We start from the raw sequence: 18,966 nt of genomic DNA, 5'->3' as shown, positions 1-18,966 counted from the left end.
TTATTTAAATTATAATATTTTTTAGTACATCACATTATTGTTATAAAAAAAATTACCTTATATTATATTATTTTATATCACATTATATTATTCATATAAAATTATATTACATTATATAAAACTTATAGGAAAAACGTAACTTACATTATATTATCTTAGATTATATTTTTATATTATAATATTTTATATCACATTATAAAGTACATCACAATATTTATATAAAAAAATATATTACCTTATATTATATTATTTTATATCACATTATATTATTCATATAAAATAATATTACATTATATTAAACTTATAGGAAAAAACTTAACTTACATTATATTATCTTTGATTATATTTTTATTTTTATATTATAATAATATTTTATATCACATTATATAATTTTTTTTATAAAATTAGATCATATCATTATATTATATCACCATATATTTTATTATGTTTCAATAACTTACATTATATTATCTTTATTATTATTTAAATTATACTATACATCACATTATTTATATAAAAAAAATGACCTTATATTATATTATTTTATATCACATTATATTATTCATATAAAATGATATTACCTTATATTAAACTTATAGGAAAAACGTAACTTACATTATATTATCTTAGATTATATTTTTATTTTATAATATTGTATATCACATTATATTATTTTTTTATAAAATTATATTACATCATTATATTATATTACCATATATTGTATTATGTTTCAAAAACTTACATTATATTATCTTTATGATTATTAAAATTATACTATTTTATAGTACATCACATTTATATAAAAAATATATTACTTTCTATTATTTTACATTATATCGCATTATATTATATAATTTTTTATTATGTTTCATTAACTTATATTATATCACATTCTATATATAATTGTTGTTTTTGTAAATTGTCGCCCGATGGATGAAAATAATCTCTGATTTTGTCGCACAGTCCTGGTGGAATCCATGGCCGATCATGGCAGCTTAGCACCGATTATTATCGTTAGGAGGAGATCTCTGACAGATCGCATAGGAGGAGGGCGATGTCACCCCACACTGGAAGGAATGAATTGCCGGGAAATTAAATCGCCTCCTTCATACATCGCCCGATATCGGGAATAGGAATGTCATAACTGCAATTATATAACAGAGAAGGAGATCGGGTGTATGGAGGAATCGGTCACTGAGAACACAATGCGGATTGAACGATACTTTCTGGGAGGTGAGATGCGGACCGATAAATGACTTTCTACCCGGATTGTCTCCATTATTATTTGTGAATGACAGGTACAGAGAAGTCATTCCGATTATTTTATTTAATAAAAATCATTAATAATCGCCTCCTTTACCCCCAAACCTCCAATAAAAATCGGTTGAAAGGAAATCTGTCTCTGTATACATCTGTAGAATATCGGGAGATCTATTATCTATAAATACAGATCGATGAATTCCCGATCACCCCCCCCCCCCCTTCAGTTGTATTTAGTGAACGACCAATCAGCGATCTCCTTCGATCTGTTATGTAAATAAATATTAACAATAAGGAAATAATAAAAGTCAGTGAAAGTCGAGGAGCGGCTATACAATATATATATATAAATATCGGATTGTAAATCAAATAACAATGAAAGAAACAAATCGGAAATTGAAGAATCATTTTTTACTTCGGACTACAAAGCCAGAAATCAGTCATCGGTCTAATAAATTACAATGTATGGGGCGATTGGTCCGATATTTACAATAAGTGCACAGAGATCTGCAGGGGAAATCCAGCAGATCGTTCACAGTCACAACACACAGCACAATGCTGATACTACAACCTGACCAGTACAAGGCAGGCACTGGGACCAGTATAGACCAGTCTGTACTCCATACTGCCCAGTACAAGGCAGACAACGGGACCAGTATAGACCAGTCTGTACTCCTCATTCCCAGTACAAGGCAGGCACTGGGACCAGTATGTAGTCTGTACTCCATATTGCCCAGTACAAGGCATGAACTGGGACCAGTATATCCCAATTTCCATACTGCCTAATACAAGGCATGCACTGGGACCAGTATGTAGTCTGTACTCCATCCTGCCTAGTACAAGGCAGGCTCTGGGACCAGTATAGACCAGTCTGTACTCCATCTTGTCCAGTACAAGGAATGTACTCGGGACCCAGTATAGCCCAGTCTGTACTCCATCCTGTCCAGTACAAGGCAGGCTCCAGGACCAGTATAGACCAGTCTGTACTCCATCCTGCCCAGTACAAGGCAGGCACTGGGACCAGTATAGCCCAGTTTGTATTCCATCCTGCCCAGTACAAGGCAGGCAGTGGGACCAGTATATCCCAGTTTGTACTCCATCCTGCCCAGTACAAGGCATGCACTGGGACCAGTATGCAGTCTGTACTCCATCCTGCCCAGTACACGGCAGGCACTGGGACCAGTATAGACCAGTCTGTACTCCATACTGCCCAGTACAAGGCAGGCTCTGGGACCAGTATAGCCCAGTTTGTACTCCATCCTGCCCAGTACAAGGCAGGCACTGGGACCAGTATAGACCAGTCTGTACTCCATACTGCCCAGTACAAGGCAGGCACCGGCACCAGTATAGACCAGTCTGTACTCCATCTTGTCCAGTACAAGATATGTACTGGGGACCCAGTATAGACCAGTCTGTACTCTATCCTGTCCAGTACAAGGCATGAACTGGGGACCCAGTATCGACCAGTATGTACGTCTCCTGCCCAGTACAAGGCAGGCACTGGGAGCCAGTATAGACCAGTCTTTACTCCATCCTGCCCAATACAAGGTAGGCACAAGGTCTTATTATAGACCAGTCTGTACTCCATCCTGCCCAGTAGAGGAAAGCACTGGGATCCAGCATAGATCAGTCTGTACTCCGCCATTATAGACCAGTCTGTACTCCATCTTGCCCAGTAGGAGGCAAGCACTGGGATCCAGTATATACCAGTCTGTACTCCACCATTATAGACCAGTCTGTAGTCCATCCTGCCCAGTACAAGGCAGGCACTGGAAACCCAGTATCGATTAGTCTCTACTCCTCCTGCCCAGTACAAAGCAGGCACTGGGACCCAGTATAGATCAGTCTGTATTCCTCCATTATAGACCAGTCTGTAGTCCATCCTGCCCAGTATAAGGCAGGCACTGATACCCAGTAATGATTAGTATGTACTCCTGCTGCCCAGTACAAAGCAGGCACTGGGACCCAGTATAGACCAGTCTGTAGTCCATCCTGCCCAGTACAATGCAGAAACTGGGACCCCGTATAGACCAGTCTGTAGTCCATCCTGCCCAGTACAATGCAGAAACTGGGACCCAGTATAGACCAGTCTGTACTCCTCCATTATAGACCAGTCTGTAGTCCATCCTGCCCAGTACAATGCAGGAACTGAAACCCAGTATAGACCAGTCTGTACTCCTCCATTATAGGCCAGTCTGTACTTCAACCTGCCCAGTACAATGCAGGCACTGGGACCCAGTATAGACCAGTCTGTACAAGGCAAGCACTGGGACTCAGGCTGTATCAGGTCCATCCACAGGTTCCATTGGCTTATGGTGTTCCCAGAACATGGGTGGGCAGTTGGGCACAGGGTTCTTGTCTTTGGTCTCAGCTCTATAGAAGATGTCCCCCCGCCTTCCTCAGGGGAATATTTTAGGGTAGCACACAGGAGTCACCCCCACATATACTGGGGGGACAGAAGGACTGAGCAGAGGACTTCTATCTGTGGCCAGCAGGTAGGTGACCAGTGTGGAGGGAGGAAGAGGAATGATGCCCCCTTGAGTCAGAGGTAATGGGTTCCACGGTGAGGGCTAGATGTGGGGGGACCAGGCGGGTATCCGGTACAGGAGTGGGTAATACTGGTAGGCCTGGTATAGTGAGAGCAGAGACGGGCACAGGAACTCCTCTGGGCAGTATTGTCTCTGGTCATCCTTCACCAGGACCCTCACTGCCACCTGCCTGGCCGGGGCCTCCTGGGCTTTGCTTGCCTGCTGCTTGGCCATCATCTTCCTCTTGGTCTTGTATCGCCGGTTCTGGAACCAGATCTTTATCTGGGTCTCGGTGAGCTTCAGGGCCGCGGCCAGGTCGGCCCTTTCCGGCCCCGAGAGATATCGTTGTAGACTGAACCTTCTCTCCAATTCATAGACCTGAGCATGGGAGAAGGCGGCCCGGGTCCTCTTCTTCCCCGACTTCTCCTCCGCCTTGGGCTCCATGGAATCACCTGGACAGAGAGAACAGGACATTAGTTCATCGACCAATATCACCCATACATTGTACAATCCCAACCCGATCATCACCCATACATTGTACAATCACAGCCAGATCACCAGCCATACATTGTACAATCCCAACCAGATCACCAGCCATACATTGTACAATCCCAACCAGATCACCAGCCATACATTGTACAATCACAACCAGATCACCAGCCATACATTGTACAATCCCAACCAGATCACCAGCCATACATTGTACAATCCCAACCAGATCACCAGCCATACATTGTACAATCCCAACCAGATCACCAGCCATACATTGTACAATCCCAACCAGATCACCAGCCATACATTGTACAATCCCAACCAGATCACCAGCCATACATTGTACAATCCCAACCAGATCATCACCCAGACATTGTACAATCACAGCCAGATCACCAGCCATACATTGTACAATCCCAACCAGATCATCACCCAGACATTGTACAATCACAGCCAGATCATCAGCCATACATTGTACAATCCCAACCAGAACACCAGCCATACATTGTACAATCCCAACCAGATCACCAGCCATACATTGTACAATCACAGCCAGAACACCAACCATACATTGTACAATCCCAGCCAGAACACCAACCATACATTGTACAATCACAGCCAGATCACCAGCCATACATTGTACAATCACAGCCAGATCACCAGCCATACATTGTACAATCACAGCCAGAACACCAACCATCAGGGCCGCCATGGGGGGGGGGGGGGGGGCAGCCCATACACATGTCGGGGGCCAGGCCCCCACCTACGAGTTGTTGCTGCTGTTTAGAAGCAAGTACAACTCGTTGGCATGGGCCCGGGCCCCAAACCGACGTGTTCACTTACTTTATAGTAACAGCCAGGGCTTTTATTCTGACAGAACGTCCCGGAACGGTGTTCCAGCACCTCCGCCAGAGACAACACAGGAGAGGCACTCTCTGCTTACTATTGCTTTAGCGGGGCGAGCCAACGCAGATCACTTAGTTCAGGATGCAGCCTGAGAAAGGAGAGGGGGCGGAGTCATATAATCTGAACTCCGCCTCTTCCTGCAGACAGAATGCTGGTTTGGGCGCCAGTTGCAGCTCAGCTGTGTGTAGCCTGACTGACTGACAGACTGACTGACTGACTGACAGACTGACTGACTGACTGACAGCCTGCCTGACTGACTAACTGACAGACTGACTGACTGACTAACTGACAGACTGACTGACTGACTGACTGACAGACTGACTGACTGACTGACTGACTGACTGACTGACAGACTGACTGACAGACTGCCTGCCTGACTGACTAACTGACAGACTGACTGACTGACTGCCTGGCTAACTGACAGACTGACTGACTGACTGACTAACTGACAGACTGACTGACAGACTAACTGACAGACTGACTGACTGACAGACTGATTGACTAACTGACAGACTGACTGACTGACTAACTGACAGACTGCCTGACAGACTGACTGACTGACTGACAGACTGCCTGCCTGACTGGCTAACTGACAGACTGACTGACTGACTGACTAACTGACAGACTGACTGACAGACTAACTGACAGACTGACTGACTGACAGACTGATTGACTAACTGACAGACTGACTGACTGACTAACTGACAGACTGCCTGACAGACTGACTGACTGACTGACAGACTGACAGACTGCCTGCCTGACTGGCTAACTGACTGACTGACTGACTAACTGACAGACTGACTGACAGACTGACTGACTAACTGACAGACTGACTGACTGACAGACTGACTGACAGACTGACTGACTGATTGCTCACTGTGGATTGGAGACAAGTTGTTAGACAGTGTTTCTGGATGTGGGCCTGTGCGGTGGCTGTCTCTTTGTTGGATTGGGGTGTCTCTTTGATTGTTTGGGCTTCCTCTTTTCTGCATTAGGCTGTCTCTTTGCTGAATGTATGGGGATCTCTCTTTGCTGGATAGGGATGTCTCTTTGCTGAATGTATGGGGATGTCTCTTTGCTGGATAGGGATGTCTCTTTGCTGAATGTATGGGGATGTCTCTTTGCTGGATCGGGCTGTCTCTTTGCTGAATGTATGGGGATGTCTCTTTGCTGGATCGGGCTGTCTCTTTGCTGAATGTATGGGGATGTCTCTTTGCTGGATAGGGATGTCTCTTTGCTGAATATATGGGGCTGTTGGATTCTGTGGGGTGGCCACTGGGCAGGCCCTGGGAAATGTTGGTGGTCAGGCCAGAGGGGGGGGGGGGGGGGGAAATCTGTGTAAAGGGGCCCCAAATTGATGGCTGCCCTGCCATTGTACAATCCTAACCAAAGCACCAACCATACATTGTACAATCACAGCAAGATCCACAACCAGACATTGCCCAATCGCAACAAGATCACCAACCATACACTGTGCAATAATAACCAGATCACCAACCACACCTTGTACAATCACAGCCAAATCACCAATCACACATTGCACATTCCCAACAAGATCACCAACCATACATTGTACAATCACAGCCAGATCATCAGTTCTAGATCACGGCCCAATGTTAGCTATACATTATACCGTCATCGTCCAGATAATGAGATGTAGATGAGGGTCCAGTGGTACAATATATATGGCATAGAACTTGTATGTCCCACAATTATCTAACCAATCCCCCCCCCCCACCTCACATTGATATGACAAGGGACTTGAGATCCATATGTCTGGATATGTATACAATGGGAGGAGATTTACTAAAACTGGAGCACACAGAATCTGGTGCTGCTGTGCATGGGAGCCAATCAGCTTCTCACTCCAGCTTGTTCCATTAACCTTTGACCTGGATATAGAGGTAGGTTGGATATAGATATATAAAGGTAGGTTGGATATAGATATATACAGGTAGGTTGGATATATAGATATACAGGTAGGTTGGATATAGAGATATATACAGGTAGGTTGGATATAGAGATATATACAGGTAGGTTGGATATATATACAGGTAGGTTGGATATATAGATATATACAGGTAGGTTGGATATATAGATATACAGGTAGGTTGGATATATAGATATACATGTAGGTTGGATATATAGAGATATAGAGGTAGGTTGGATATATAGAGGTAGGTTGGATATATAGATATATACAGGTAGGTTGGATATATAGATATATGCAGGTAGGTTGGATATATAGAGATATATAAAGGTAGGTTGGATATATAGAGATATAGAGGTAGGTTGGATATAGATATATACAGGTAGGTTGGATATATAGATATATACAGGTAGGTTGGATATAGATATATACAGGTAGGTTGGATATATAGATATATACAGGTAGGTTGGATATATAGATATATACAGGTAGGTTGGATATATAGATATATACAGGTAGGTTGGATATAGAGATATATAGGTAGGTTGGATATATAGATATACAGGTAGGTTGGATATAGATATATACAGGTAGGTTGGATATATAGATATACAGGTAGGTTGGATATATAGAGATATATACGGGTAGGTTGGATATATGCAGGTAGGTTGGATATCTAGATATATAAAGGAAGGTTGGATATCTAGATATATAAAGGTAGGTTGGATATAGATATATACAGGTAGGTTGGATATATAGAGATATACAGGTAGGTTGGATATAGAATATGCAGGTAGGTTGGATATCTAGATATATAAAGGTAGGTTGGATATAGATATATACAGGTAGGTTGGATATAGGGATATACAGGTAAGTTGGATATATAGAGATATAGAGGTAGGTTGGATATATAGATATATACAGGTAGGTTGGATATAGATATATACAGGTAGGTTGGATATAGAGATATAGAGGTAGGTTGGATATATAGATATATAAAGGTAGGTTGGATATAGATATATACAGGTAGGTTGGATATAGAGATATACAGGTAAGTTGGATATATAGAGATATAGAGGTAGGTTGGATATATAGATATATACAGGTAGGTTGGATATAGATATATACAGGTAGGTTGGATATATAGATATATAGAGGTAGGTTGGATATATAGATATAGAGGTAGGTTGGATATATAGAGATATACGGGTTGTGTAGGATATATATATATATATTTAGCTAATACACAGATATGAAATCTAATCAGTACAAATGGATATTTCGGTGAATACAGAAGATAGAAACTACAGTCACACAGACTGACCGATAATAATTAGTAAATAGATATGAGAGGTTTCAATAACAAGGACCTCATTTTAACCTCAATTTTGTAAACAAATAACCATAAAAAAGAAAAACTAGATACTAAATGTCGGAGAGAAAATCCAATCTATTCTCCATCTATACACAATATACAGGAGGGGGGGGGGGTCATTCTATACACAATATACAGGGAGGGGGGAGACGTCGTTCTATACAATGACGATGTGAGATATAATACACATACGATGTATGGATTGTGTGATATCGCCACCGATTCCATTCTATCAGAGGAATAAAACAAATATAAATGTCAGAATATTATCAGAGATGACACAACGATCGTTATAGGTCTATTCAATGTGGAATATTCCTATGATCGATATTTATCAATCGGTCCTCTTTTATCCCCGTCTATAGAGATGAATAGAAATGTGGATGGAGGAGAATATTCCACTGACATCGATCTATAGATCCCGAGGCGGATCGGCTGGAGGAGATCTCAATGTGTATAGTGGAAGATTTATGTTTTGTACGATCTGTAGAATGGAAGGTAAATCTTCACCCCAATGATCTGATTTCCGATCACAGCTTTCACCGGCCGATGATCGATTATATTCACAGAATTTATTGTACGAAGATTTTCAGTTCTTTTAGAAAACCGGCCTCAATGTAATGATTTGTATCAAAGATAATGAAATATGAACTGCATGTGATAGATATTCGGGAGACGGAGATATCGATTATAATTAGAGGAATATTACAGATGAAGTGATCAATTATAATAATATTCCTGAAACACGAACTGCATGTGATAGAAATTCACGATAAGAAGTGCAGATATAAAACTATTATCAATTATAGAAAGGGAGTAAGATGTATATATATAGAGGGATATAGTGAGGGGTATATAGAGGGGTATATAGAGGGGTATATAGATATATATAGAGGGGTATATATATATAGAGGGATATAGTGAGGGGTATATAGATATATAGAGGGGTGTAGTGAGGGGTATATAGATATATATAGAGGGATATAGTGAGGGGTATATAGATATATATAGAGGGATATAGTGAGGGGTATATAGATATATATAGAGGGATATAGTGAGGGGTATATAGATATATATAGAGGGATATAGTGAGGGGTATATAGATATATATAGAGGGATATAGTGAGGGGTATATAGATATATATAGAGGGATATAGTGAGGGGTATATAGATATATATAGAGGGATATAGTGAGGGGTATATAGATATATATAGAGGGATATAGTGAGGGGTATATAGATATATATAGAGGGATATAGTGAGGGGTATATAGATATATAGAGGGGTGTAGTGAGGGGTATATAGATATATAGAGGGGTGTAGTGAGGGGTATATAGATATAAAGAGGGGTGTAGTGAGGGGTATATAGATATATAGAGGGGTATATAGATATATAGAGGGATATAGTGAGGGGTATATAGATATATATAGTGAGGGGTATATAGATATATATAGAGGGGTATAGTGAGGTATATAGATATATATAGAGGGGTATAGTGAGATGAATATAGATATATATATAGAGGGATATAGTGAGGGGTATATAGATATATATATAGAGGGGTATATAGATATATATAGAGGGTTATATAGATATATATAGAGGGGTATAGTGAGGGGTATATAGATATATATATAGAGGGATATAGTGAGGGGTATATAGATATATAGAGGGGTATAGTGAGGGGTATATAGATATATATAGAGGGGTATAGTGAGGGGTATATAGGTATATAGATATATAGAGAGGGGTATAGTGAGGGGTATATAGATATATATAGAGGGGTATATAGATATATATAGAGGGATATAGTGAGGGGTATATAGATATATATAGAGGGGTATAGTGAGGGGTATATAGATATATATAGAGGGGTATATAGATATATAGATATAGATATATATATATAGGGGTATAGTGAGGGGTATATAGATATATATAGAAGGGTATAGTGAGGGGTATATAGATATATATATAGAGGGATATAGTGAGGGGTATATAGATATATAGAGGGGTTTAGTGAGGGGTATATAGATATATATATAGAGGGATATAGTGAGGGGTATATAGATATATAGAGGGGTTTAGTGAGGGGTATATAGATATATAGAGGGGTATAGTGAGGGGTATATAGATATATATAGAGGGATATAGTGAGGGGTATATAGATATATAGAGGGGTATAGTGAGGGGTATATAGATATATATAGAGAGGTGTATATAGATATATAGAGGGGGGTATAGTGAGGGGTATATAGATATATAGTCAGGGGTATATAGATATATATAGAGGGATATAGTGAGGGGTATATAGATATATAGAGGGGTATAGTGAGGGGTATATAGATATATAGAGGGGTATAGTGAGGGGTATATAGATATATAGAGGGGTATAGTGAGGGGTATATAGATATATATAGAGGGGTGTAGTGAGGGGTATATAGATATATAGAGGGATATAGTGAGGGGTATATAGATATATATAGAGGGATATAGTGAGGGGTATATAGATATATAGAGGGGTGTAGTGAGGGGTATATAGATATATAGAGGGATATAGTGAGGGGTATATAGATATATATAGAGGGATATAGTGAGGGGTATATAGATATATATAGAGGGATATAGTGAAGGGTATATAGATATATATAGAGGGATATAGTGAGGGGTATATAGATATATATAGAGGGATATAGTGAGGGGTATATAGATATATATAGAGGGATATAGTGAAGGGTATATAGATATATATAGAGGGATATAGTGAGGGATATATAGATCTATAGAGGGGGGTATAGTGAGGGGTATATATATATATATATATATATATATATATATATATATATATAGAGGGGTATATAGATATATATAGAGGGATATAGTGAGGGGTATATAGATATATATATATAGAGGGATATAGTGAGGGGTATATAGATATATATAGAGGGATATAGTGAGGGGTATATAGATATATAGTCAGGGGTATATAGATATATATAGAGGGATATAGTGAGGGGTATATAGATATATAGAGGGGTATAGTGAGGGGTATAGTGAGGGGTATATAGATATATAGAGGGGTATAGTGAGGGGTATATAGATATATATAGAGGGATATAGTGAGGGATATATAGATCTATAGAGGGGGGTATAGTGAGGGGTATATATATATATATATATATATATATATATATATATATATAGAGGGGTATAGAGATATATATAGAGGGATATAGTGAGGGATATATAGATATATAGAGGATTATAGATATAGAAGAATATACCGATAATAATTTGATGATCTATAACAGATGATGATATCGATGAAGAATAAAGCGTTTCTATAAATTCGATGTGGAATAAATATAATCGATCCTGATGATCGGTGGTAAATTATAGAAATGAAGGGTGTTCTCTCCTCTGATTGGCCGATGTTTTGATCGTTATGCGGGAATCAGACTTCCTTCCATATTATTGGACTTTTTTCTCCATGGTAATAAATTGGCCCCTATGAGAAGTCTATGAGGGCCCCTGGACTCACCCTCGGAGTGTGGCTCCTGGTCAGTGTACCAGTGGGGCCCCTCTGTATCCTCCTGGGGCCCCCTGTCTGGACTCTCTGGATCGTCCTTGGATGTGTGGCAGTCCTCCTCGCAGTCCGCACAGTCCATTTTCAGGATGTCCCGGATGGTGAATGAAGTGCGGGATCCGCTCCTCTCCGACATTTCACCGCTCGGAGCTCCGATGTACTAAGATGACAGCGAGCAGAGAGAGCGAGAGACCGGAGCCCCGCCCCCTGCTCTACACTCAGCCAATGAGAGGCTCTCCACTGCACACCTTTCCCAAAAGTCACCCCCAGTCACGTGACACCTGATTTACAAAAGTGAGAATTCATAGAAATCTGAGCTTTTCATTACATATCCCCTCCCCTCTATATATCCTCATCTTCATCCTCATTACATATCCCCTCCCCCTTCTATATATCATCATCCTCATTACATATCCCCTCCCCCTTCTATATATCCTCATCATCATCCTCATTACATATCCCCTCCCCTCTATATATCATCATCATCCTCATTACATATCCCCTCCCCCTTCTATATATCACCATCATCCTCATTACATATCCCCTCCCCCTTCTATATATCTTCATCCTCATCATCATCATCCTCATTACATATCCCCTCCCCCCCTTCTATATATCTTCATCCTCATCATCATCATCCTCATTACATATCCCCTCCCCCCTTCTATATATCTTCATCCTCATCATCATCATCCTCATTACATATCCCCTCCCCCCTTCTATATATCATCATCATTACATATCCCCTCCCCCCTTCTATATATCATCATCATCATCCTCATTACATATCCCCTCCCCCTTCTATATATCATCATCATCATCCTCATTACATATCCCCTCCCCCTTCTATATATCATCATCGTCCTCATTACATATCCCCTCCCCCCTTCTATATATCATCATCCTCATTACATATCCCCTCCCCCCCTTCTATATATCATCCTCATTACATATCCCCTCCCCCTTCTATATATAGTCATCATCCTCATTACATATCTCCTCCCCCTTCTATATATCATCATCATCCTCATTACATATCCCCTCCCCCCCCTTCTATATATCATCATCATCCTCCTCATTACATATCCCCTCCCCCTTCTATATATCCTCATCATCATCCTCCTCATTACATATCCCCTCCCCCTTCTATATATCCTCATCATCATCCTCATTACATATTCCCCCCCTTCTATATATCATCATAATCCTCATTACACATCCCCTCCCCTCTTCTATATATATATCATCATCATCCTCCTCATTACATATCCCCTCCCCCTTCTATATATCCTCATCATCATCCTCCTCATTACATATCCCCCCTTCTATATATCATCATAATCCTCATTACACATCCCCTCCCCTCTTCTATATATATCATCATCATCATCCTCATTACATATCCCCTCCCTCTTCTATATATCATCATCATCCTCATTACATATCCCCTCCCCCTTCTATATATCCTTCCTCATCATCCTCATTACATATCTCCTCCCCCTTCTATATATCCTTCCTCATCATCCTCATTACATATCTCCTCCCCCTTCTATATATCCTTCCTCATCATCCTCATTACATATCCCCCCTTCTATATATCATCATCATCATCCTTATCCTCATTACATATCCCCTCCCCCTTCTATATATATCCTCATCATCGTCCTCATTACATATCCCCTCCCCCTTCTATATATCACCATCTTCATCCTCATTACATATCCCCTCCCCTCTTCTATATATCCTCATCATCATCATCCTCATTACATATCCCCTCCCCTCTATATATCTTCATCACCCTCATTACATATCCCCTCCCCTTCTATATATCCTCATCTTTATCCTCATTACATATCCCCCCATCTATATATATCCTCATCGTCATTACATATCCCCTCCCCTTCTATATATCATCATAATCCTCATTACACATCCCTCCCCCCTCTATATATCCTCATCATCATCATCACTATCATCATCCTTCCTCATCCTCATAACATATCCCCTCCCCCTTCTATCTATCCTCATCATCATCATCATCCTCATTACATATCTCCTCCCCCTTCTATATATCCTCATCATCATCATCATCCTCATTACATATCCCCTCCCCCTTCTATATACCCTCATCATCCTCATTACATATCTCCCTCCCCCTCTATATATCCTTCCTCATCATCATTACTATTTATTATTATTATTATTATTATTATTATTATACAGGATTTATATGGCGCCCACAGTTTGCACAGCACTTTACAACATAAGGGCAGACAGTACAATTCCATTATCATTCAATACAGGAGGAGTCCGAGGTTCCTGATCCTTAGAGCTTACAATCTAGGCGGGAGGGTCAAGTGATAAGGAAGGTAATAACTGTGGGGGATGGGCTGATGAAGAAAATACAAGAACAGTTGTCAGGTGGACGGAGGGTAGGATTCTCCGAAGAGAAGAGTTTTCAGAGATCGCCTAAAAGTGGATAGATTTAGAGATAGTCTGACAGCTTGGGGTAGGGAATTCCAGAGGATGGGAGAGGCTCGGGAGAAGTCCTGGAGGTGAATATAGGAGGAGGCGACGAGGGAGCTAGAGAGGGGGAGGAACGAAGAAGGACGATTAGGTTGGTATTTAGTAACAAGCCCAGTGATGTCCAAATTGGGCCCAACGTGTCAATATTTTGTGTGGCCGCCATTATTTTCCAGCACTGCCTTATCCCTCTTGGGCATGGAGGTCACCAGAACTTCACAGGTTGTCACTGGAGTCCTCTTCCCCTCCCCCATGATGACATCACAGAGCTGGTGGATGTTGGAGACCTTGCGCTCCTCCACCTTCTGTTTGAAGATCCCCCACAGATGATCAATAGGGTTTAGGTCTGGAGACATGCTTGGCCAGTCCATCACCTTTACCCTCAGCTTCTTTAGCAAGGCAGTGGTCATCTTGGAGGTGTGTTTGGGGTTGATATCATGTTGAAATACTACCCTGCGGTCCAGTCTCTGAAGGGAGGGGATCATGCTCTGCTTCAGTATGTCACAGTGCATGTTGGCATTTATGGTCCCCTCAATGATCTGTAGCTCCCCAGTGCCGGCAGCACTCATGCAGCCCCAGACCATGACACTCCCTCCACCATGCTTGACTGTAGACAAGACACACTTGTCTTTGTCCTCCTCACCTGCCCCCCCCCCCCCACACACGCCTGACACCATCTGACACCAAATACCTTTATCTTGGTCTCATCAGACCACAGGACATGGTTCCAGTAATCCATGTCCTTAGTCTGCTTGTCTTCAGCAAACTGTTTGCAGGTTTTCTTGTGCATCATCTTTAGAAGAGGCTTCCTTCTGGGACGACAGCCATGCAGACCAATTTGATGCAGTGTGCAGCGTATGGTCTGAGCACTGACAGGCGACCCCACCCCTTCAACCTCTGCAGCAATGCTGGCAGCACTCATACGTCTATTTCTCAAAGACAACCTCTGAATATGACACTGAGCACGTGACCTCAACTTCTTTGGTGGACCATGGCGAGGCCTGTTCTGAGGGGAACCCGTCCTGTTATACCGCTGGATGGTCTTGGCCACTGTGCTGCAGATCAGTTTCAGAGGTCTCCTTTCAAAGAATTTTCGCATTGTTTTCGTATAGTGTGTACTAGGGTTGTCCCCCTCTCTTCTCCCCCTCCGTGCTGCTGTCCCCCTCTCTTCTCCCCCTCCGTGCTGCTGTCCCCCTCTCTTCTCCCCCTCCATGCTGCTGTCCCCCTCTCTTCTCCCCCTCCATGCTGCTGTCCCCCTCTCTTCTCCCCCTCCGTGCTGCTGTCCCCCTCTCTTCTCCCCCTCCATGATGCTGTCCCCCTCTCTTCTCCCCCTCCGTGCTGCTGTCCCCCTCTCTTCTCCCCCTCCATGCTGCTGTCCACCTCTCTTCTCCCCCTCAATGCTGCTGTCCCCCTCTCTTCTCCCCCTCCATGCTGCTGTCCACCTCTCTTCTCCCCCTCAATGCTGCTGTCCCCCTCTCTTCTCCCCCTCCATGCTGCTGTCCCCCTCTCTTCTCCCCCTCCATGCTGCTGTCCCCCTCTCTTCTCCCCCTCCGTGCTGCTGTCCCCCTCTCTTCTCCCCCTCCATGCTGCTGTCCACCTCTCTTCTCCCCCTCCATGCTGCTGTCCCCCTCTTTTCTCCACCTCCATGCTGCTGTCTCCCTCTCTTCTCCCCCTCGATGCTGCTGTCCCCCTCTCTTCTCCCCCTTCATGCTGCTGTCCACCTCTCTTCTCCCCCTCCATGCTGCTGTCCCCCTCTCTTCTCCCCCTCCATGCTGCTGTCCCCCTCTCTTCTCCCGCTCCATGCTGCTGTCCACCTCTCTTCTCCCCCTCAATGCTGCTGTCCCCCTCTCTTCTCCCCCTCCATGCTGCTGTCCCCCTCTCTTCTCCCCCTCCATGCTGCTGTCCCCCTCTCTTCTCCCCCTCCGTGCTGCTGTCCCCCTCTCTTCTCCCCCTCCGTGCTGCTGTCCCCCTCTCTTGTCCCCCTCCATGCTGCTGTCCACCTCTCTTCTCCCCCTCCATGCTGCTGTCCCCCTCTCTTCTCCACCTCCATGCTGCTGTCTCCCTCTCTTCTCCCCCTCGATGCTGCTGTCCCCCTCTCTTCTCCCCTTCATGCTGCTGTCCACCTCTCTTCTCCCCCTCCATGCTGCTGTCCCCCTCTCTTCTCCCCCTCCATGCTGATGTCCCCCTCTCTTCTCTCTTAGGGGTCTAAGAAGGGGGAGGAAGAGCTGAAAGTGTAAACAAGGTCACCTGTGTTGTATTTCTCAAGGTGTTTTCTTGTGTTCCATTTGCTGAAGTGCAGAGTCAGAAGTGCTCCCACTTTGAGAAATAACCCTATCTGCATACCTGCAGCCTCACTGTGCCCATCTACAGCCTTACTGTGCCTATCTGCAGCCTCACTGTGCCCATCTACAGCCTCACTGTGCCTATCTACAGCCTCACTGTGCCTATCTGCAGCCTCACTGTGCCCATTTGCAGCCTCACTGTGCCCATCTGTGCCAATCTGCAGCCTCACTGTGCCCATCTGCAGCCTTGATGTGCCCATCTGCAGCCTCACTGTGCCCACATACTTAACAACCGTTGAGTCATCATCTGTCGGCGGGCTTCCCCACAGCAGACAGATGAATGTAAAGATAAAGAATGGCGGCAATTGCCCGGTAAAAGAAAAATGATTGAAAAAATGGCGTAGGTTCCCCCTCCTCCCCCAGGCCATACCAGGCCCTTCGGGTCTGGTATGGATTTTAAGGGGAACCCCACGCCCAAAAAAATTGCGTAGCCCCCCCCCCCAAAATCCACACCAGACCCTTATCCGAGCATGCAGCCTTGTAGGCCAGGAAAGGGGAGGGGATGAGTGAGCGCCCCTCTTCTGAACCATACCAGGCCAAATGCCCCCAAAATGGGGGGGTGCTTTGAGGGGGTGGGGCCACCAGGTTGCTGATTCCTGTGTTTCTTACTTTTTGACACTTTTTTTGGTGAATGGGATTCCGATAAGCCCCCCCCCGCCCGCAGACTCCGACAACCACAGCCAGGGTTGTTGGGAAGAGGCCCTTGTCCCCATCAACATGTGGACAAGGTGCTTTGGGGTGGGGTGGGGGTGGAGCAGAGCCTCCCTGCCCAAAGCACGTACCACCCCCCCATGTTGAGGATATGTGACCTGGTATGGTTCAAGAGGGGGGGGACTCCCTCGTTCCCCCAACTTCCTGACCTGCCATTTTTTAAAACATTTTTCTAATGCCAGGAAACTGCCGGCATTCTTTATCTTTACATTCATCTGTCTGTGGGGAAGCCCGCTGACAGATGATGACTCATCGGTTGTTAAGGACGCGGGCGGCGGGCTTCCCAGACTGCTGCTTAGCAACCAGCTATTTCTTCACACAAAATTCCAATCGGTCGATCGTTCTTTGACCGATCCGAAATCTAATTGCTCTGAAAAGTTTGGATTTTTTAGTAAAAAATAAATGAAATTTTATGGATTTCAGCAAAATTGGTTACTTTTTCATTTAGAGATTCGGACACATCGGAATCTCCGAATCTCCAGAAATTCGTCAGAATTTGTATTCTGACCGGAAAACAAATGTCTAATTCTGAGATTCTGATGGATCCATCCGACCCAAACACAGTGCAGAAGTAGTCTTCAAAATAACGAATTCTTCAGATTCAGAAAACTTTATTAACCACTTTAATACCGGACACTCTCACCCCCCCCCCCCCCCAGACCAAATTTCAGCTTTCAGATTTCAGCGCTCTCACCCTCCGAATGACAATTGTGCCGTCATATAACACTGTACTGTCTATAAATACCACACCCTCCACATGAAACATGATCTATCTATCCATTATCTATCTATCTATATCTATCTATACATTATCTATCTATCTATCTATCTATCTATCTATCTATCTATCTATCTATCTATCTATCTATCTACCTATACATTATTTATCTATCTATCTATACATATCTATCTATACATTATCTATCTATCTATCTATATCTATCTATACATTATCTATCTATCTATCTATCTATCTATCTATCTATCTATCTATCTATCCATTAACTATCTACCTATACATTATTTATCTATCTATCTATCTATCTATCTATCTATCTATCTATCTATCTATCTATCTATCTATCTATCTATCTGTCAGTTTGTTCTTTTATCTATCCTTTATATATCTACTATTATCTGATCTGTCTCTGTTTTATCTATCTATCTTTTATCTATCTATCTTTTATCTATCTATCTTTTTTCTATCTATCTATCTATCTATCTATCTATCTATCTATCTATCTATATTCTATCTATCTATCTATCTATCTATCTATATTATATCTATCACTATCTATCTATCTATATTATA

The 18,966-nt window shown here is 42.6% G+C and overlaps 1 protein-coding gene across 2 annotated transcripts in view; it reads right to left on the bottom strand.

Moving 5' to 3' along the window:
• Nucleotides 1-1,656: 1,656 nt before the first annotated feature.
• Nucleotides 1,657-18,966, bottom strand: part of LOC120946674 (homeobox protein zampogna-like) — a 102,684-nt gene continuing 85,374 nt past the window's right edge. The window contains exons 1-2 of one of the 2 annotated variants that reach the window (XM_040361293.1): nucleotides 12,034-12,341; nucleotides 1,657-4,240 (exon numbers count right to left, since the gene is read on the bottom strand). In XM_040361293.1, coding sequence (XP_040217227.1) covers nucleotides 3,831-4,240; nucleotides 12,034-12,214 — 591 coding nt within the window. In that variant the 5' untranslated portion in view covers nucleotides 12,215-12,341 and the 3' untranslated portion in view covers nucleotides 1,657-3,830. Of the gene's footprint in view, nucleotides 4,241-12,033; nucleotides 12,342-18,966 lie in introns of those variants that run through there. The other variant, XM_040361294.1, reaches the window with a different exon arrangement.

Source organism: Rana temporaria, chromosome 8, assembly GCF_905171775.1.
Source record: "Rana temporaria chromosome 8, aRanTem1.1, whole genome shotgun sequence".
Taxonomy (NCBI): domain Eukaryota; kingdom Metazoa; phylum Chordata; class Amphibia; order Anura; family Ranidae; genus Rana; species Rana temporaria.
Note: the sequence above shows the minus strand (reverse complement) of the source record. Positions and strands in the feature narration are given on the sequence as shown.